The sequence below is a fragment of the Cloeon dipterum genome, chromosome 1 (genome assembly GCF_949628265.1).
Source record: "Cloeon dipterum chromosome 1, ieCloDipt1.1, whole genome shotgun sequence".
Taxonomy (NCBI): domain Eukaryota; kingdom Metazoa; phylum Arthropoda; class Insecta; order Ephemeroptera; family Baetidae; genus Cloeon; species Cloeon dipterum.
The window spans coordinates 12,895,466-12,916,307 of record NC_088786.1 but is presented as its reverse complement, the minus strand read 5'-3'; the positions used below and the strand labels follow the sequence as shown (position 1 = coordinate 12,916,307).

General features: G+C 42.7%; 2 protein-coding genes and 1 long non-coding RNA gene across 4 annotated transcripts in view; 1 reads left to right on the top strand and 2 right to left on the bottom strand.

The window, feature by feature from the left end:
• Positions 1–20,842, bottom strand: part of dnc (phosphodiesterase dunce) — a 234,198-nt gene that overhangs the window by 174,273 nt on the left and 39,083 nt on the right. The window contains exon 1 of one of the 2 annotated variants that reach the window (XM_065497233.1): positions 804–1,258. The exons of the other annotated variant lie outside the window; for it this stretch is intronic. Within the exon in view, the coding sequence (XP_065353305.1) occupies positions 804–970 (167 nt within the window). The 5' untranslated portion in view covers positions 971–1,258. Of the gene's footprint in view, positions 1–803; positions 1,259–20,842 lie in introns of those variants that run through there. 2 annotated transcript variants of the gene reach the window in all.
• LOC135934157 (uncharacterized) lies at positions 9,335–19,935 on the top strand. The gene is made up of 4 exons (XM_065475699.1): positions 9,335–9,695; positions 10,487–10,584; positions 11,441–11,743; positions 19,636–19,935. Exons 1-4 carry the CDS (start codon positions 9,445–9,447, stop codon positions 19,779–19,781), a joined length of 798 nt encoding a protein of 265 aa, XP_065331771.1. The 5' UTR covers positions 9,335–9,444; the 3' UTR covers positions 19,782–19,935.
• LOC135933963 (uncharacterized) lies at positions 18,544–19,079 on the bottom strand. Its single transcript, XR_010574039.1, has 2 exons — positions 18,916–19,079; positions 18,544–18,834 (listed from the first exon to the last, which is right to left on the bottom strand). It is a non-coding gene; the product is annotated as an uncharacterized LOC135933963 (long non-coding RNA).

Sequence of the window (20,842 nt, the reverse complement as noted above, 5' to 3'; positions counted from 1 at the left end):
TATCTTTAGCAGGAATCAATTCATTTCAGCTTGATAATTATGAAATTAGGTCTGAAATCTTGTTGTAAACTGAGAGATATTACACACATCATGTTTATTTTAAAAGAATACAAGATTTTTGATGCCTCGTTGGCTGCACTCTGGTCAGCCAACCCAACCTAACTCTTTTCTTCGACATGACATAAGCGGCTCTACAAAGAATGAAATGACATAATCCTAGAAAAGTGGCTCAATTGCCACACTGGAGTGACCTTTCTTTTGCAGATAAGTAATTGAAAGGATCAAAGATAATGCGTACCAAAAGAACGATATAATTTCATGCGATCTTCAATTAACTTTGTTTCCTTGGTTATGTTATTCGAGCCTTACACCAATAATAAGCAGCGCGAGAAATGAAAATGTCCTTCATGTGCAAAACGTATTTAAATGTGTTATCGAGTTTTTAGCGCGGTTGAATTGTCATTTTAATCAGGGCTAACTCCGACCTTGCGTTCCTGGGGAATTTCTTATCATATGTTTGTTATATCCCAAGAATTCAACAAGGTATTGTTTGCCGAAAATACTGCCCCCCTCGCAAAATTAATATTTTTAACATACATAATGCATATTTTTTAACTGAAATTTCAGACCTGTGCGGTTTGAATAGCAACAAACAACAAGTATAGCAATAATTATTAATTGCTCACTATACTGACACTGTTCAAATAGCCTTAAATGGGATGCAATTTTAGCCGCGGAAGCAGGCTATTTTCTTTAAAAGACCGAACTTCTTTTTCACCGAGAGAACCGTTTTCGTGACTCACCTACAAATCCACGAGTGCCGCCTCCTGGGGGTGGCCCCGTGCGGTAGTGCGAGCAGGGACGAAGGTCCGCTGTGGAACGTGGGTAGGTTTCTAGGCACGTCCTGCGCGTTCAGGGACAGCTGGCTCGGCAGCCGCAGCTCCGGGATGGTGAAGCCGACGCCGGTCATGTTGTCCGCCGGTGCTGGGTGCCACTGGACACTAACTGTTCCTCGGTGGCTAGCCCTCTCCAGACGCCGCGACCGCGTCCTTCACACGCATTCAGAAATAACTTTGTCGCCCGGCTCGTCACATAGAAATCGCAATCGAGTAAGGAAAAAGCGAATCACTAGTCTGGACGGGACAACGGTGTGTCGTTGGGCCGGCGATCACCTTGCCTGCTTGTCCGGCCGTTCATTCATCGCGCAGCGCCTCCGACAATGGAGTGTTGTTCGTGTCAGCAGTATAAATATTCTACTAAGCAAGCAAGCATGTTCGCAGCCACAGCTGGGCTCGGGTTCGCAGAGAAGAGAGGGGCTCGGCTGGCTGGCTGGCGGGCGGGGAGCGAATCGCTCGCGCTCTCGCTCTCCGCCCGAAACGGCCGGCCGAGTGCGCGATTTCCTTCGCCCGCGCGCACCCGCCGCCGCTGCAAAAGTGGCTCACCCGTTCGCGTGTGCATCGCTACCGCGCCAGCCCAAAGATGATTTTTCTTAAGTGCATCATCTCTGGAATGGCTAATGAGCCACTTCATTGTTCTGGAGGTGGCTTTGTGTATGAAAGTCTAGTGCTGCTTGCATCTCTAAACTATTCCTCACTCTTTTGCGGACACTATTATTATATCATTTTTCATAAGCGCAAGAGTGCGTTTCAGAGGCCATACCGAGTATGCCTATAGCTCACGCCAAATGCTATGCAAAGAATAATGGATGATGATTAGGTATTTTCCGCATACATATTATCTAAAGCCATTAGGAAGAAAAATAAGATCCTGACCTCTCGTTAAATATTATCAATTTAATTATAAAAGAAACTCTGATTAACTAAAGTGTGTACCAGATTCATCAATGTATAACTTTTTTATCTCTCACACAGCGAAAGTGTGAGAGAAAAACTAAGGGCTTACACAACTGATGAGTTAAAAAACATGCTCCGTAGCGATCGATATGGATAAGACATTCAGTCACTATCAACATAATGTTTCCACCGTCAAGTTGTGAGTTTAGATTAAATTTGAGCTATGTGTCGTGCCATAAAACGTACATTCATAAAAATACTCAATGATAAGTTATCACCGAATGTTAAAGTAATATTTAAATTAACAAAACTCCACTAATTAAATCAAAGTGAACTCACAACTTTTGACTTAGCCAAAATCCCCTATAAATATTCTCTTTGATCCGGAGGGAAATAAATTTAAATTTGTGTTTTGCCAGCAGGGGACAAATTGTTGTTAGTCTTTATCGTCTAAATATCCAATAAAGATATTCCAAAGTCAACATTTACCGTCTGCCAAGTAAGACGCATCACTGATAAAGTAACTAGTTAATGTGCATAGACAAGCTTCGTCAGAAAAGCGGTAATGAGAAAATCGATAGGCGCGGCCTGCGCTAAAATTAGCGAACGCGCGATGCTTGTTGTTGTGTTTTTGCTCGAAATGGACAGCTTCCGCCGCCAAGCAGGCGGCAGGCGGCGGTGGTGCGGCCCCGTGTGTGCATTCGGCCGCGCCAACAGCAGGCACAATATCGACGCGTAATGGGTTAATTCCCCTTTGGGGCTGGATCAGCCCTTTGCCCGATTCGTCGGTGCTTGACACACTAGAGCAGCTGGAGCGAGAATCAAGTTGAACACACGCGTTCGCGAGAAAGCTTAATTCCAGCTTCAACTTGGAACCCTTCGCTAATGGAAGCAAAAAACGAGCGGAAGTTTAATTACGCGCAAGTTTGCCGAGCAGAGAAGCGCGTGTGGGTTGCTGAAATTTAACAGTGTATCAAAAGCTTCTTTACCAAGTGATTATCCGCTAAAATGTAATCAAAATCTTGAAGTTAAAAGGTTTCAGTCCTTTGTTGGAAAGAAAATTGAAAATAAATTAAAAGGCTGCTAAAAAATAAAAAGAACAAAAAATATTGTTTTTGGTAGAAGTTTTGAAAAAGTGGCAAAAAGAGAGTACCGGAAAATTATGCAATAAAAGAGATGCAAATTTTAAAAAAACACATCAAACGACTAAATTAATTAAATTACACTTCATTGCAAGCATTTTGGCATTACTCAGGTTTGGATTCTGATATATCTTCAATATTAAACTCTCGCCTGATAATTAGTCTTTCTTCCATATTGTTTAATGTTATTCTAAATAAATATTCACCGCGTGATAGAATAGGATACGTGCATCCTTAATGGTCTCTTTTAAGCTATGTTTAATTATTCTTTAATCAAGCGCGTATTCTCTTTTTCTAATCGTGTCTTCTCCTAATTTCTGAGCTGCGCCACACAATCTCACAATGGAAGTTAAAATTAAAACAAAAATTAATAGCAGGGACGTGCAGCGCCAACACACGCGAGTAATTCACCGCCTTTATTATTTCTAGCTCGCTGGATCCGCGTGTGCATGTGTGTGTCACTGCCACACGCTCCTCTCTCTCTCTCTCTCTCTCTCTCTCTCTCTCTCTCTCTCTCTCTCTCTCTCTCTCTCTCTCTCTCTCTCTCTCTCTCTCTCTCTCTCTCTCTCTCTCTCTCTCTCTCTCTCTCTCTCGTTCTGATGAAAGCTTTTTAATTAAAAGTTTCTCAGTGCACTCGGTTGAGCTGAGAAGAGCATTTTAAAAGATCGCTGACTGGGAATAGGTGCAGAAAAATGCCAGATGTCACTTTTCCACGCTGTAATAATTACAGCTCGTGGATTTTCCAAATTGAAAAAGGTCTTTGGAATAAATTCATCGCATTAGTCCAGATCTGGCACAAGAGATGCTAGCTCAAGTGACTCTCGGTTAAGATGATGGATTGTATTAAAAAAACTTTGTATGTCGCATTTAACAATATCTATTAAAGTTGTCACTAACTGCAGAGAAAATACATCCTTAAGTAATAATAAAAAGCTTCGCTATAGCTTTTCTGAAATAAATAACTTCAAACTTTTGTTAAAAAAATAATAATAATTAATTTGGTTCAAAATCACGGGAGAGAATATAATATATATCAAGCAATGTTTTTATTATTCGCTTTTCTTAAAAATTAATAATATGCATCTTGCGCATCCTGCGAGTCGAGCGGGTTGCATACGCTTTTTTCGTGAGGAGAGGCATATTTTGTTGTGTGGGCGTCAGTATGCTAAATATAATGTTGTTTCCGCCGCTTTCAGGTGGGCGGAAAACAATAAAAAAATAATCCATACTCACGCCCTTAAGGCCAGCATGTTGCAGCAGGACGGAAGAAAACGTACGTTGCAGGCAATGTGTGCTCTCTGCGTGGCAGTGGAGTTGCTGCCACTCGCGGATTTTCTTTAATAAAGCGGTCCTCCTCTTCACATACTGTGGCAGGCGCAATTATGCTCTTTAATTGGAACAGCCAAGTGCGTCCTTGATATTAAAAATCAATCCTTTTCAGAGGGAAATCTAAAAATAAAATCCGGTTGGTGCCAGACAGGTGCGGGAATACTCGAGGAAAAATTGTGTATGTTTCTCTTAAAAACAATAATGATTATTTAATTCTTGGCAATGGAAAAATAACGAGAAAGCCATTCATTCGTGCAAAACTTAGCTTTTCATAACTTTTGACGAATTACAAAACTTTATGAGTATATAAACTTAGATTAGATGGTTGTGTCTTAAAAAGCTAGAGACAATTCTCGTCCCGCTCATTCGTGCTGAGCACCAATTGGCCTTTCCACGGTGCCTTCTTATTTTGCAAAAGTAGGTCATTGAGCTGTGTGACCTTTAGGTTCTTTCAGTTCGAGCTAATCATCACAAAAGCATAATTGTCCGCTGCTTCCTTTGTTCTCGCGGCGCGAATCTGCATATATGCACGAGGGCTGGTGCGCAGCCAGCCAACTGGAACCTGTGTTCTTCCCGGGCAACCCTTTCGCCTGCACAAATGCCTCGCAGAAGGTGTGCTGCATTCCCTTCTTTATGACTGACCCCAATTAAAAATTCTCTTTACAACCAAACATCCCCTTCAGCGCGGTCGAGTCTGAAAGGAAGCAGGGTGGAAAGGGAGATCTCGTTTTTTAATGGTATTTTCCAATGCTTTTGCATAAAGAATCCAAATACTCGTTACATTAAAATCTTTAATTCAAATATGGGTTGCATATTAACTTGTGGTGGCTCTGACTCTCTCTGACTCAGGTGCTGGCAAGGACCGAGAAAACTTTTACTCTTCGGATCAAAGAGAAGGAAGTCGTGGTCTCTAAGGATCGCCTCAAACCCGCATACAGCCTGCCTGACGACACACTGGTGATCCTGCAGCGTAGGTTACGGTCCTGCATGCTTCATCAGCAGTACTTTACTTTCAAAACAAAGTCCGTGCAACAGAATTAAAAAATCAATGTTGGTTGAAAACAGCCGACGGCACAACGAAAAGTGAAACGAGTAACAAAATCTTGTCTTGTGTGCACCACTCGAACGTCTCTGCACTCTCTTATACGCTCTATAAAAATCATAAAGTTAGAGTACCAACCAGTATCATTTCTTGCTTTGATTATCGCAGCTCGCTAGAGTGACGATTATTTCCCGCTCTTATTTGATATTAATGAGACTTGAGTGCATATAAATAATATCGTTATATAATGTACTCTGTGTTGTACACCGTTGGTGTCTAATAAATACATTAAAAAAATATTTGATATTAATTTTATCATATTGCATAATATGTTATACGTGAAATTGGAAAAATTTAAGCTGTGATTCCGCGGTGAGAGTAAACTAGCACTTCTTATCAGCAGGATGGGAAGCACGCAATTAAGGCGAGCAAGTGGCCGATCGTGTTGCTGACTCGGGCAGGAATGTAACTGAGCGACCATTATAAAGCAAGAAAGGCCGCTTAATCACTGTCACACAACGGGTGAAATTTTGGGGCAAAGCGCTAGCAGGGCGTAATTAAAAAAGTGAGTGCAGCTTGATAAATGCAGTCCCCATCGCTCACTACTTAATTAATCTGACCGCGTGCAAAAATTCAGCGTCTGTGGGAGATGAAAAGCTCTGCGAACGCCACCTGCGACCCCAAAGACAAACGGCGGGCGGTGTTTGCCTTTCGCCGCCAAAACGGCAGACACGTTCGCACTCTCGGGCTCGAAATAACGCCCCGCGCGCGTGTGTATGAGCGCAAATGGCTGAGTGAGACACAAAAGCACTCTGCCAGCGAATATATATGCACGTATAAGTACATATACATACATAAACGGGCCTGCCTGTGTTATACAAGTTACCCAGGCGGTGGCACTTAAAACAAAACACCCACTTTGCTAGCGAGAATTTGCATTCGCGATCAAATTCACGCGCCAAGAGGCAAACGCTGAGCGAAATTTGCGCCAGGTGGTTCACTTTCGTTTCATTTCCAGCGCAGAACTCACTCATTTCATCATTCCAGAAGGGAATAGTGCGAGACGATGTCTAATATGTTGAAAGAGTAATAATTATGTCACGATTACTTATTGTTGTAATATACCTATGCTATTTTAGCAAGTATATTAACCAAATACCCTGAAATCATATCTCTGGTTGCCAAGCCAAATGGGCAGATAAATGCAAGATCCGCTTTCTTTTTTAGTAAGAGGCAGCTTGCTATTTCACTAACATCTCCATACTGCACCTGCATGATGTGTTTGTGCACTAAAATGCAATAAAGGTATTTGGTTTGCTTCTAATTGTTTAACAGCAGTTAGAGGATTTTAAAACTTCTCCTTTCATCCTTTTAAATTTCTCCTACACGTCCGAAATCCTTTGAATTTGATTGGTTAGTTAATATTGTACTATTTATAGCGAAATTTATTTTATACTTGATAAAATAGCATAGGTATATTACAACATGAATTATTTGTTTGCTCTTACTCATTTGATTGCATCGTTTTTTTCTAGAGCATTTAAATTTTTTTAGGAATTCAGAAATAAAACGGAGCACTGCTTTATTATCTCCGATTTTAGGATATATACTAAATCTATGAAGTATATGTTCAAAGATCTCACGTTAGTGATCTCTTGGTTTTCTGTGCGCCTAGTGTTTTTTCTGCTTAAAAAATATCAAAATGATCATAATTGCGGGAGTCAATGGTTTTCCCTTTTTATCGCAAATGCGATTTTTTAAATATATATAATTGCATAAATTTAAGTATTATTTCACGCTGCAAGTAAGCCTTTCTGTGTAATCCAGAAACACGTGAATTGATGAAGAAACATGCATGTGTGTCATTCATTTCTGTATTCAGAGTGAAGTTAACTGGCCTCTGTTTTGCACAGGTAGCATGTCTAGCCGACTGATTATGAGAGCATAATGTCCGCTGGCACTAAGTAGAACTTAAGTGCAAGGGGGATCATTTTAATCTTCGCACCTCTGTGTAACAGAGCCGCTCTTAACCTACATTTTGCAATGTCCTTTGTTCTTTTAATACACGGTGGGTAATTAGCGCACAAGATACAACGATGCACACAATAATGGCGTGCGGAGAATGGAACGGGGGCGAACAGGCAGCAATAAAATTGAACGAGCTGATAGAAAATTGAACTAAAGTGTGAAAATTTAATATGACAGAATTTTTTGAAGTTAATAATCATAATGAAAAGTTGAGTACTGAATAGATTTGTGAAAGTCAAGCTGTGATAATTTTTATGAGGGAAAATCGGTTAGATTACTTATTCGTTAATTTGCATTGGTTTTCGTAACAAATTGATATGTCATTAATATTTATATTGATTTTTGTTTGATACAAAAGTTTTTATTTTAACCTCTGACTGTGAATTTTACGATTTATGTGAACATTTTTAAACGCTGTCGATGAATGAGGGACAAATAGGCCAAGCAATTTTTAATGTGAAAATTTATAAGTTATGCACACTTCAATCAATAATTTGAATATTAATACAAGCCTATCTTTTTTAATTTTATCTTACTGTTCCTGAACTGTTCCAGAATTTTTTCAACTATTTTATTTATTTATTATAATTAAATCATTTGCAGCAGAAGACAGCAGACCTTTTAACTACGACGGGCGATGATTGTAGACTCTTCAGTGCGTTCCTAGCTGAAAACAAAGTTTTTTTCAACAACTTCTGCAACTATAAAAAACTGTCTCTTTATTGATGCTGAAAGGAAGATAAATAATAGATCTGCGCGAGCCAATGGAGAACGGAGCGCTGCTCATTGTCAGCTCAAAACACGGGAAGAGAGCGGCCACCTATGTTCGTTGGCAGGCAACATGGGTGAGCACCAGTTGCATTGAGGGTTCGGCGTTTGGGGAGTAGGTGTCTCTGGCGGTGCCGAGATCGCGATTTTCCACCCTCGCAAATTCAGAAGCAAAATAATGAAATACTCAAATTTGTGCCAAAGCGAGTTAAACGCACGTAAAAACGGACCAAAGAAAAGATTCCGGCTCACAGACACTAATGAGAAACGGAGGGCCGTAAAGCGAGACTTGTTGCCAGCGTGTTGAGCCCATTATAACCGACGAGACACACTGCCTTTGTTTGTCACCAGTTTTGCGAGCGGTGGAAAATTTCACAAATGGACCCCGAGAGCACTCTTTTTTTGCCAACGCAATTCGCGAGCGCCCGTATCAGTCCTTTGTCAGCGTTTTTGCTCTTTTGATTTGCAAAATCACTACTTCCTCTTTTTGCAATTTGTTAAAAGCAGATATTCCGTGCTGCCGCTACAGAGGAGGAAAGCAAAACACCCAGAACGGCGAAATGTTAAGAGGAAATTTTCAGAGAGAGACCGCTATAGTGAGAGTTTCAGAAATGGCAGTAATTAATTTATGGCTGCGTGAAGTAGAAGTCTGTTTTCATGCGGAATAAGGGTAGAGAGAAATAAGAGAGAGAGAGAGCAAATATTATTTTTGGAAGGAAAATTCGTTAGAAGAGCAGGGTTATTAGTATTCACGCGGTATTTAAAAGCTCCGCTGGAAAAAAGATATGTGCTTGCTCACTGAACTTGTAATCTATCTCAACTCAGAGTTCAAAAATTTCTTTTTTAACTTACTCGTCTACTTCAATTAAAATAAACTTTTCGTGTATTTTTTTACCGTTGGAGACATTATTTAATTCTGTTATATTAAAATAAAAATGTACCCTAACAATTTTTTGCATAAAAATAGTAAGAATAGCTTGGTCTAGATTTGCAGGGTTGTCAGATTCCATCCCCATTATTATATGCAGTACAGACAACCTTGCTGGAAACAAAGTTTATTATTTAAACTATCTATCGTATCATCAACAAACATGCCAAACAATAGGTATAACCCTCACGCTAGAGTTAATGGTACGGTAAAAATGCTAAAGCATTCAAATTTGAAACCAACTATAACAGTAAGCAAACGCAAATTTTCTATTTGTTAACTGAACGTACCATTGTTTACAATGTATAAGTTGCCAACAATATTACACGAAACTTAATTTAGAAATACTGTAGCAACTTCCAAGGCGTACGAATTTCGAGCTACTTTTTAAAATTCAAAATTCTTGTTTGAAATATGGCACTTTGGGGAGGCCGCTTTGAATTTAAGCAATCGTCAGTGACACGCGAGGATTTCGGAGAGCCGGGTGAAGGGCTTCGGGACGCAATTCCCTTGTACCCGCCGGGCGTGTTCGTCGGCAAGTTCGGCGAGCGGCACGACGAATCGACCACGGTGGCCGACTTCCAGCCTAAGGAGCGCGTGTCGAACGAGTTAATCGCAAGGAGTGACCACTTGAAACAGCCTCGGCAGCTCAAGAAGGAGTGGTGGTGAGGACAAAATACGCAAAGTACATACTACACAGCGATTTAGTGGCCGGTGACGCGCAGATGACCTCGCAGCTTCATTGATTGCTGCTCCATACCGTATGGCGCACTGCCTCAAACCATTGCATTTAATCGCAAAAAGAAGCTTCATTTTTGTGCGAGTTCCAGATGTCGTGTGGAACAGTGGGGCATCCAGGCTGCATAATAGTAGTTCGCTGTGAAAGTACTCTTTTGGGAAATTCGCTAAGTCTACACGGGAAAGTTTTCGTTGGTGATTAAAACTTTCTACCCAGAACTTTGCGCAAAAACATTACATTGCAAACAAAGCAATCCAACATTTTTGATCAACTGTGAAAATCTACACTTCAAAATATTCTGGCACTGAAAATAAATATAAAAGAACGGTATCGTCATTGATGCGTGAGCTGGAAAAATTTAATGAGTGCGTTCTCGCCGGGCCAGCTTAATTCTACGCAACAGTGATCATTGATCCGTTTCTGTATATTTGAGGCATTGACTTTTCCACGAATTATCTTTTCGTATGAATCTATGCAACCGTCATTGCTGTAAAGTCGTTTCTTCTTTCCTCAAGTATTCTCTCCGCAATAGGGTCTTTGGAGCGGACAATGCAGCAGTGTGACGTGGTTTTATTTTTTTACGTGACGTGCTCCCTTTTTGAGCAGAAGCGCGGTGTTGTAATCCCCTTTAAATCGACCGGCAGATTCCGAGGAAACTCTCGAGCCGCGAGAATTTTGCCCATGCACACACAAGCTAACGGGATGTATTATTCGCAGGGAGGACGAGCAATTTCCAATCGACGACCTGCAGCCGTTGTACCGTGCCTCCAGCCAGCGCTACGACGAAACCGCGCGCCGAGGCGACAAACACTCAGGTACACATTCAAATTGCATTTCCCCTCCCGGCGCCTCGCAGACACGCGATTGAATCCCATTTAGTTGACTTCCCGTTTTGACAGCCTCGATAGCGATTCGACAAGTTTCCATCGCCTTGTTGCCTCGATCACTCTCCACGAAAAATCGGCAAATTGGGCATGTGAGCTGATGGAACCGATCGATTGCTTTATCGAGCCCCATTCTGCTATTTCCGAATGGCACAACATGTTTACTTAGTGTCATCACACGTGACACCAGTGCGTTTAGTCAACCGGCCCTCAGCCAGGGGCTTCTCAACGTTGGTATTGGGGGTTTTTAGATTGTGTTGCCGAGAAAGTGTTTATCTATGCATAAGAACAAGGGCATTATTTGCAACAACTTGTTTGCTCATCTAGGAAGAAATTGTGTCTAGCCTGACTAGGGGTATTCAAACCGTCCATTATTAACGACAATAGCGCTGAGGGTCATAATATTGTCAAAACAGCAGTTTGCTCCTTAGTTATGGAAAGCAAACACCGGTCGCCCTAAAGACCAATCTCTCTGAGTCTCTCAATGCACAAAGCACTAAAAACCAGCTACACCTTCATCGGCAGCCTTCAAAAGAAAGCAACTCAATATCACGCGTTACTGGGTTCCAGTTCAGCAATATCCAATATTGACTTTTCTCTTTCTTTGCTTTCTGCCGACGTGAGATGCAGCCATCAGAAGCAAAACTTAACCTTCCGCTCACGCAGCAGCTGAAAAAATCCATTAGTCTCCGACTCATCCTTCGCGGACCCCACTCACACTCGCAGTGTTTCTGGGGAATACGGCCGCCTGTTGAATACGCAAAGTGAATTTGATCCTTTTTCGCAGGCGAATACGTTGGCGTCGAATCTAGTGGGCAATGGCCCGTGCCCGATCCCCCTGTGTGGCGCAACCCTGGCCCCCGGCGGCCTTACTTCCACTTCAACACGCTGCGCACCGACGGCCAGTTCGAGCGGCTCACCACCACCTACGCTGAGCACATGGGCTCCGTGCGGCCCACCACACCCCAGGGGGTCAAGGTGCCTCCGCCCGGCCTGCTGCCGTGGGGCGTGCCGCAAAGGGAGACTGAATATCTCAAGGAATACTCGGGCGAGATGCTGAGGCACCCGCAGTACCAATCACCAACTCCCAGTAAGTTTTGTACCATCAGCTTTTTAAAATATTGCTTGAATATCAGCGTAGTTAGGGAAAATATCGTTTTCAAAACGGAACATGTCCTAATAATGAAACAAATACGCATCGCACATACTTCAGTTCCTCTAATTATCAAATTTTTAACCGAAATTTAAACTGACTATATTTTGTGACCAAAGAAAAAATGAAAATTAACTACATAATAAAATACAGCAACGAGTGCCAGCAATGACCATGCTCATGCAGGGAATCAAAATTTAATTCTTGAGGTTTTGAGATTTGTTTTACCGTCTTTGGGAAAGTATTTTTTGGGAGTCAAACAAGTTTCTTTGTGTCCAGTGCCTGAACGAGCTTTTTTAAATTTCACTTTAGACTACCCATAATATCCCACAAACTGTAGAAAATCCCTTTTTGCATGTAAGGTTGAAGCCTGAAATATTGCACAAGATTGAATCTTGTACTTTGTTAATTATTATAATTATTTGCCAGAAGGATCTAAATTACAGATTCAAATCACCAGTTGGTTAGTTAAAGTATTATAAGACCTGAAAGCAGAATTAAAATAGCATACGATATACTATAGCCGCATGCACACACACATAGGCTCGGCACGCAACAATTACGTATTCGCGGTCGGTCGTAAATTAGTGTCAGCCAAGCAAAGTACACAACAGTTGCACGCAACGAACACATCAGTAAGTCCTCTTTCGCACGAGCGAGAAACCAACGCAACAATGATTTATCCGAGGCATTTTTACACGCAACAAGCAATATAATACCGGACAGTTTTAGCGGCTCGCTGCTGCGTGCGCAATTCATCCTTTTGTGAGCTGAAACTTTTTCCCTTTCTCAGCGTAAATAACACCTCGAGGGATGTTTGAGCAGCCATCACTTATTCGGCGCTAAAATAAAGGCGCAAGAAAACTTTTTCCGCGAGCAGCGGTAATAATGTCTCTCGCTTTCTTTCTTCTTTTCGATCCGAAAATGGCGATTGTCATGCAAATTGGCGTCGGTCGCGTGCGCCACACCAAGTAGACGGCTGGAGGAAATTTTTCACAGCGTGCCGCGAGCGCTGATGATGAAATAAAAATATTCCGACCCCATGCATAATATAAAATATCAGCCGAGGGAGCGAGGTTTTCCTGTTCCATTTTATGAAGCGCGATCTCCGCTTTTTTCAGTATCCGCTTGCGCTCAGAGTCGCAATCAACCGATCATGGATGAATTTAATAAATAAAAAATAGTTCTTTGAGTAGTAGCGATAAATGTGCTGCAAAAGGTGCATTAAAGACGAATTGTCAGACATACAATAGATTTTCGGCTAACAAAGTAATTTGCATTTTCACTGTTTCTTTGCATTTGACGCAATGTCTGGTTTGATCTTCACAGAGTAAAGGATTGGAGATTCATCTTCCAATGTGTATAAATATAGAATTTTGGATTGCTGGGAAATAATTTTATCATATTTTTATCCGTTTTTTTATTCAAACATTTCAACCTGGCATTTCTCACGCATTGCGTGCTATGACACTGACAATGAAGTGATTATTTGCCGTACAATAATCGATTTTCATAAACTAAGAACCATTTCTTTAAATAATTCTAAATTTGTCAAAATTATGTGTATGCTGACACACAAGTAGGCATTTGCTAACCTATATTGCTGATCAAATTTACTTGCTGAGACTGGTGCATTAAATAAATCATGTGGTTAACTCTTTAAGACCTCTGATATTGACCTACAATTTTTAGCATTAGTGATATGGTCAACCAACCTTTTTGCTAATATAGCAATGTCCGTGAGACCCGAATTCAATGATGTGTAAGAATGCGACCGCAATTGCAAATACCGTTATGGGGAATGGTCGAGATAAGTCAAACCCCACAAATTGTTGCAATGCCTTTATTGTATTTGCCGTAATTTAGTCTGAAATAATATAATAAATTCCATAAATGCATAGAAAAGAATGTTAAAACTAAACACATTAAAAAGGCAAAAGGCCATTGTCAATTATTAAAATATAATATATAAAAATGACAAGAATAAAATAATAACTCAATTAATATAACACAACACAATATATATATAATAACATAAGCTTACCCCTAAAAGGGAGTTGTCAGAGATTGGCAATATACAAACAGGGTAGTTCAATTATTCGTCAATTATAGGGTTCGTACTGTAATACATACACGTCATTATAACTAACTAAATTCACAAACCACAAATAGTAATATTGTTAAGAGAGATAATCACTTACAAAGGGAGCTATGTGCTCAAGGTTAACGAACTCCTAAAATGTGCGGCCGAGGGAGCAATATTTGCTGCTACCGCACACGTTTATCGTCGAGTTTAGAATAACTCCTTATCAGGTTAACACGGATATACTCAGGCAGCCAGGGTAGGAGAGAGCGCCACCTTTCGGCAGCCACCATACAGCCCCCGGACTGAAGACTGGAAGTCGAGGAAGTACCATAACGGTCCGGAAGCTTTATCGTTCTGCCAAAACGAGTTGTTTTAGGTTGAGTCTTGGTTGGCGGTGGCTGAATTCGAACAGTTTTGCGTTGTGGGGCACTTGGCGCTGGGTTTGGTTTTCTGGCTGACGGTGTTTGGGGAGCAGCACATGAAGGACCTGGTTGAGGTTCATTGGCAGGCTCTGCAGGTCGATCTGGCGGCTGTTGCACGGCACGTTGCGGTGCGACAGGCGGCTGTATAGTTGGCTGCTGTGCGGCGGGCTGCGGCACGACAGGCGGCTGCACATCGGGTTGCTGTGCGGCGGGTTGCTGCACATTTTCAGCAGGCGCCAGTGTTATCCAAGGTGCTTCCTTCTGCTCTTTCGGCAAAATTGCTTCGATGAATGCAGGTTTTAAGCGGTCGATTGAAACGGTTTTTCGCTGTCCTTTGTAGTCAATAATAAAAGATTTCTCACCTCTTTGCAGTACTTTATGTGGACCAGAATACTGCGGTGTGAGAGGCGCACGCTGCTCACACCGGAGCAAAACGTGCGTTGATGTAGCGAGTTCAGGATGTACAAAAAATTTCTTCTTGGAATTATGCCATACTGGTTGCGGGCAAAGATGAGAGAGATGACTTTGAAGTCGCAGGAGCATTTCGGTCGGAGTCATCTGATTTTGAGGTTCAACGAAAAACTCTCCTGGCAAGCGAATACTTTCTCCGTAAACCAACTGGGCAGCCGAATAACCAAGGTCTTCCTTCAATGCTGAACGTAAGCCAAGAAGAACAGGTGCTAGCGCGGCTGACCAGGTCGTCGAATGGCACATCAGGGCGGCCTTCAGGGTGCGATGAAATCGCTCAATGAGGCCGTTGGACTGTGGATGATAAGCATTTGTATGGCGAATTTCTATACCTGCTTTCTCAGCAAACGTCTTGAAGGTTTTAGAAGTAAACTGTCTTCCTTGATCACAAATCAACTTGATTGGAAGACCAAATCTACTAATCCAGCCATCTTTGAGAGCACGTATGACCGCTTCGCTGGTGATGGAGGCAAGAGGGATTACTTCTGGCCAGCGTGTGAAACGGTCAATTAACGTCAGACAATAGCGGTTACCTTCAGAAGGCGGTAGAGGACCAATCAGATCTGCATGCAAAACAGAAAAGCGTTCTGAAATTATAGGAAATGGCTTAAATGGAGCTTGGTTATGACGAGTTATCTTCGATTTTTGGCATTCCAAGCATGTGCGGGCCCAGTTTTTGCAATCATTTTTCATTCCAGGCCAGACAAAACGTTGAATCACTAGCTTTACGGAGGCTTTGACTCCAGGATGAGCCAGTCGGTGCAGACCATCGAATGCTTCACGTCTAAATTTTTGTGGTAGAAACGGGCGAGCAATTTCAGTCGTTGTATCACACCAAATCATCTCGTTAGAATCGGAGACAGGAAATTGTTTCAGACGTAGCGAGCTAGTTGGCAAAAGGTAGTCCTTAATTTCTGGGTCATCTTTCTGCGCTTTTGCTACTTCTAAAAAGGAAATGCTATTTTTGTTTGACGTCAGCGCGTCAACTCTGGAAAGGGCGTCGGCGACAATGTTCGCTTTCCCAGGTACATACCTGATGTCCGTGCAGAACTCACCAATAAACTGTAAGTGGCGAATCTGGCGAGGAGAACAGTCCGTTCTATTTTTCGTGAATGCAAATTCAAGGGCTTTCTGATCCGTATAAATGACAAACTCGTGTCCCTCCAGCAAGTAACGAAACTTCTTGACAGAATCGTAGATAGCCAATAACTCCCTGTCATAAGGAGCGTAGTTTCTCTCGGCGGCGCTGAGCTTCCTACTATGAAATCCAAGTGGTTGCCAGATATCATCGACAAGTTGTTGTACGACGGCGCCAAGAGCAAAGTCAGATGCGTCTGTTATTAAGGCAAGTGGAGCACTTTCTTTAGGGTGAGCGAGACAGACTGCTTTGGCGAGTTCAGTTTTACTCCTTTCAAACGCTTTCTTCGCTGCTTCATTCCACTTCACAGGTTCTTTCTTGCTTTTCCGTGGTCCCGAGAGTAATTGGTGCAGCGGGACAAGGGTTTTTGCAATATTAGGGATGAATCGACGGTAGTAATTGATCATACCCAGGAATCGTGCAAGTTTATCGGCTGTGGCAGGTAGTAAGAATTCGTTTATTACTTTCACTCGTTCAGGTAGAGGTGTAATTCCGTCCTTGCAAATTCTATATCCAAGAAAGTCAATTTTCTCTGCTCCAAGTACACATTTATTAAGGTTGAGTATTAGGCCATGATTATTCAGACGTTCGAGCACTTCACGAAGGTGACTTTCGTGCTCGGCGGCCGTAGCAGAAGCGATGAGGACGTCATCAATATAACAGAAAACGAACGACAAGTCTCCAAAAACCTCATCCATGAGGCGTTGAAAGGTCGCTGGAGCGTTCTTTAGGCCGAAAGGCATAAAGTTGTAGACAAACAAGCCGAATGGCGTCGTCACAGCCGTTTTTGCGACATCATCAGGTGCAACCGGCACTTGGTGGTATGCGCGGGACAAATCCAGCTTAGAGAAGATCGAACAGCCAGACAGCGTCGCAGTGCAATCATACAGGTGTTTCATGGGATAACGATCAGCTTCAGTACGAGAATTTAATTTTCGGTAATCGCCGACAGGTCTCCAAGTCCCATCTTTCTTCTTGACGAGATGAAGGGCAGACGCCCAAGGACTCTTGTCTCTGCGTACGTCGCCTGATTTTTCCATTTTCTGGAAGAGTTCTTTCGCAACTTTCAGTTTGTCTGGAGGCAAACGACGACAGCGCTCGAAGGACGGAGGTCCCGCTGAAGTGATAATTTGGTGCACTGTTGAATGTTTCACTGGACGGCGCACCGTAGAATCGCGGAACAGATCAGGAAAATCTTTCAGGATAAGGTAAAATTGGTTGGAGGTTTCTACAACCTTTATTTTTGGACTATGAGCCAGGCGGCATTCGCCTTTTGCGGTCATGCCTGTAGTTTTGTCTTCGAGAGTCGCATTGTCCAAATGGACTGAGAGCCGAAAATGTGCTAAAAAGTCGGCGCCAAGTATTGGTGTAGCCACATCGGCAATTAGGAAACACCATTGCAAGTCTCTTCTTAATTGCAGGGAGAGATTCAGGGTAGTGAAGCCATATGTCTTAATAAAATCATTATTTGCAGCCGTCACACGGAAGTCTGTTTCTTTGTGCGTACCTGGCACTAGAGAACGTGGAATGACACATAAGTCAGCGCCAGTATCAACTAGATACGTGAATTTGGTTTCAGGGTCATAAACAAATAAGCGGCGTGAAGCAGAATGACAGAAAACCGCCGCAATGTTCTTCTGCTCTACAAGTTTCCCGGATTTGCAATGGGTGCTGTTGGAAAGAGGCGGCATCCTTGCCGGCATTTAGTAGCTTGTGCGCCATAAGTTTGGTGGTACCAGCAAAGGGTTGGGTCTTGCAGCTTCATTTCGCACGAAGGAGAGCGTCGCTTGCGCGACTTGCTTCGCGAGGAACGTCGATCGCGGCTGCGGTCATCACGCTGCTTCTTTCTACCGGGCTGCTCTTGGTTGCCGCGCGGGCTATCCACCTGCATAAGGTACATCATCTCAGTCATACGGTTCACCGCAGCTTCCAGGGCAGCGAGGCGCTGTTCGCCCGGATCTCCTGAAGTGCGCAGCGCCGCGCACGACGGACCTGGTGCTGATGCAGCGGCTTCAGTGGCAGGTACGGCCTGTGGAGGTTGATACTGTCGCAGCACATCCGCTTTCTTAGCGGCCTCATCTATGTCAGGTTCAACTATAAGCACATGTCGCCATTCCGCAGGCATTGCGGCGCGCCAAATAGATAGAAGATCCGCTTTGAAAATCGGATTAGCCAATGTTGCCTCGTCTGCTGTTGCACGCAGACGGGCTAAAAATTCACTTGGTTTGAGGGATCCAAGAGGAATTTCCTTCATGCGCGCGCGGAGAGCTTCGTAATTTTGAGGTTTCAGATTCTCCAACAACGCAGCTTTTAATTGGGTATAGGGAGTGGCATCAGGCATCTTCCTCACCAAGTTTCCTGCAGCCTCAGGTAAGTCGTCAAAATCCAATGCGGAAGCCAGTGTCAGGTATTTATCGATTTCATCTACAATTTGGAATTGCTGGAATCTTCCTTCCAAAATGGTGAAGAATTTGTCCGCATGCTGAGATGAGTAAGTAGGAGGTTTGAAAAAGGTTGAACGACCCTCTCGTGGCGGCATTGCTTCGTTCGGCATGTTGAAATTTCAAGTACGTCGAGGGTCACCAAATATGGGGAATGGTCGAGATAAGTCAAACCCCACAAATTGTTGCAATGCCTTTATTGTATTTGCCGTAATTTAGTCTGAAATAATATAATAAATTCCATAAATGCATAGAAAAGAATGTTAAAACTAAACACATTAAAAAGGCAAAAGGCCATTGTCAATTATTAAAATATAATATATAAAAATGACAAGAATAAAATAATAACTCAATTAATATAACACAACACAATATATATATAATAACATAAGCTTACCCCTAAAAGGGAGTTGTCAGAGATTGGCAATATACAAACAGGGTAGTTCAATTATTCGTCAATTATAGGGTTCGTACTGTAATACATACACGTCATTATAACTAACTAAATTCACAAACCACAAATAGTAATATTGTTAAGAGAGATAATCACTTACAAAGGGAGCTATGTGCTCAAGGTTAACGAACTCCTAAAATGTGCGGCCGAGGGAGCAATATTTGCTGCTACCGCACACGTTTATCGTCGAGTTTAGAATAACTCCTTATCAGGTTAACACGGATATACTCAGGCAGCCAGGGTAGGAGAGAGCGCCACCTTTCGGCAGCCACCATACCGTGAAAATAAAATTAAGCTCCACTATTTCGTCCTGGTCCCGGTAAAATTGCGCAACTTTCAACAACCAAACGCGAATTTCCTTCTTGCAAGAAAAGGTCAACAATCAATTTGACAATGAAAATTAAGGTGTTTGTTGAACGTTGCGCAATTTTACCGGGACCAGGACGATTTGCTCAATTGTGATACCAACTAGAAAAATCCACGATCATAGCAATTACGGCAAATACAAATTAAGCTAGTGGATATTTTTATAAATTAAATATTGATCAACTTTAGCACCTCCAGCTAACATGAAAGTTGAACCTGTGGTCTAACGGGTAAAGCTGCCAATTTTGTAGGAAAAAGGCATTAAACGCGTTACGCACCGCACGAGGGACAGTTTGCTGGATGTTATGTCGAAACGTGCCTGGGTCTGGGTGGACATATACGACCCCGATGCTTTTATGGCCTGTTGCTCAAAAGCATACGGGTGGGATAATCAGAAGAAAAAGGCTATGACATGCATGCACTAATGGACTGAATCGGTCGTGTTCGTGCACAGGATGTAGGCACGCGATGCAGTCGGAGACGCCACCGCGCTGGGAAACCACCTACGAGGCGGCCTGCAACCAAGTGGAGAACGCACCCTCTTGGCTCAAGGACTTCCTCGCCAAACCCTACCCCAAGCGGACCTTGAGCGGCAGATAAAGTGGGTCGGCTGCCAAAAACACGCGCCTTTCATTTGTCCCGATAGCAGCAGCAGCAGCACCGGCAACCGACCAAACCTTTGCTTAATTTTCAGGCCAACTGGCAGACGGCGTCTCGCCGCAGGAAATTAAAACTTGCTCTCGCTTGCCGGAGACCGGCCTTATTTTCTCTTCGCCTCCATCGGCCGAACGGACGAGCAGCCGTAATTTGTTGCACACGTGTCTTTCAGCCGGAGGCTGATACCTCTTTTCCGACATCAGCACAATCTGCGGCACTTTTCATTAGATTGGCCCATTCTATTGTCTCGCTGCCAGGTTCGCCATCAACCCTTTTCTCCACGGGGACTACGACTCTACGTTTTCGGGGTTGACAGCTCTGACGGCTTATTATCTTTGCTGAACATAGTTTGCAATACATAGTCGTCTTGCTAGATCGCCGCTTCATGTCCTTTATTGCAAAATTAATGAAATCATTTGATACAGCGGGAGATCATGGCGCTGATACCATTTTAGATAATAGCACTCAATTATTTTATATCGCTCTCTTCTAAATTTGGTGATTTAATAGCTTTGAGAATCTATTTGTGTGTCGTTTATTTTTCGAACCAATTGCTGCTTGCTAAATCAAAGTGTTTTAGCAATCTATTTCGATGTGCTGGCTGAAAGTGTAGCTGTGTGTTTTCACTCTGGAAGATAAACGTGGCGTACAAAAATGTAGGCAATGAATTTACCTTAGCCCCAAGATTTACAGCAACAGCGGATAAAAATGTTTCACAGTTGAAAATAGTGGCCGACCCGAAATAATCTAGTACACGTAGTCGGCCGCATTTGCATTCCCACTCACGTTTCCTTTTCTGAGAATTAAATATGCAAATGCTCACGTCCCAAAATTTATGTCGTGCGTCGTTCCGTGAAAAATATTGTGTCGTGATCAGGTAAGCGGAGTTGCGTTCTCTCTCAGGCGAATGTTTGTGTTGCGTAAACCTCAGGGGAAGATTCTTGAAAAAGGAAATATTTCGTTTCTGGATCCCTTAGAGAATTAGGGATGTTTGTGTGTGTTCT

What these genes read in the sequence shown, in the direction of transcription:
- LOC135934157 (XM_065475699.1), top strand. Translation starts at nt 9,445, where the DNA reads ATGGCACTTTGGGGAGGCCGCTTTGAATTTAAGCAATCGTCAGTGACA. An exon ending in CAGCTCAAGAAGGAGTGGTG is followed by an intron (nt 9,696 to 10,486) that starts GTGAGGACAAAA and finishes TATTATTCGCAG; the next exon opens with GGAGGACGAGCAATTTCCAA. An exon ending in CCGAGGCGACAAACACTCAG is followed by an intron (nt 10,585 to 11,440) that starts GTACACATTCAA and finishes CCTTTTTCGCAG; the next exon opens with GCGAATACGTTGGCGTCGAA.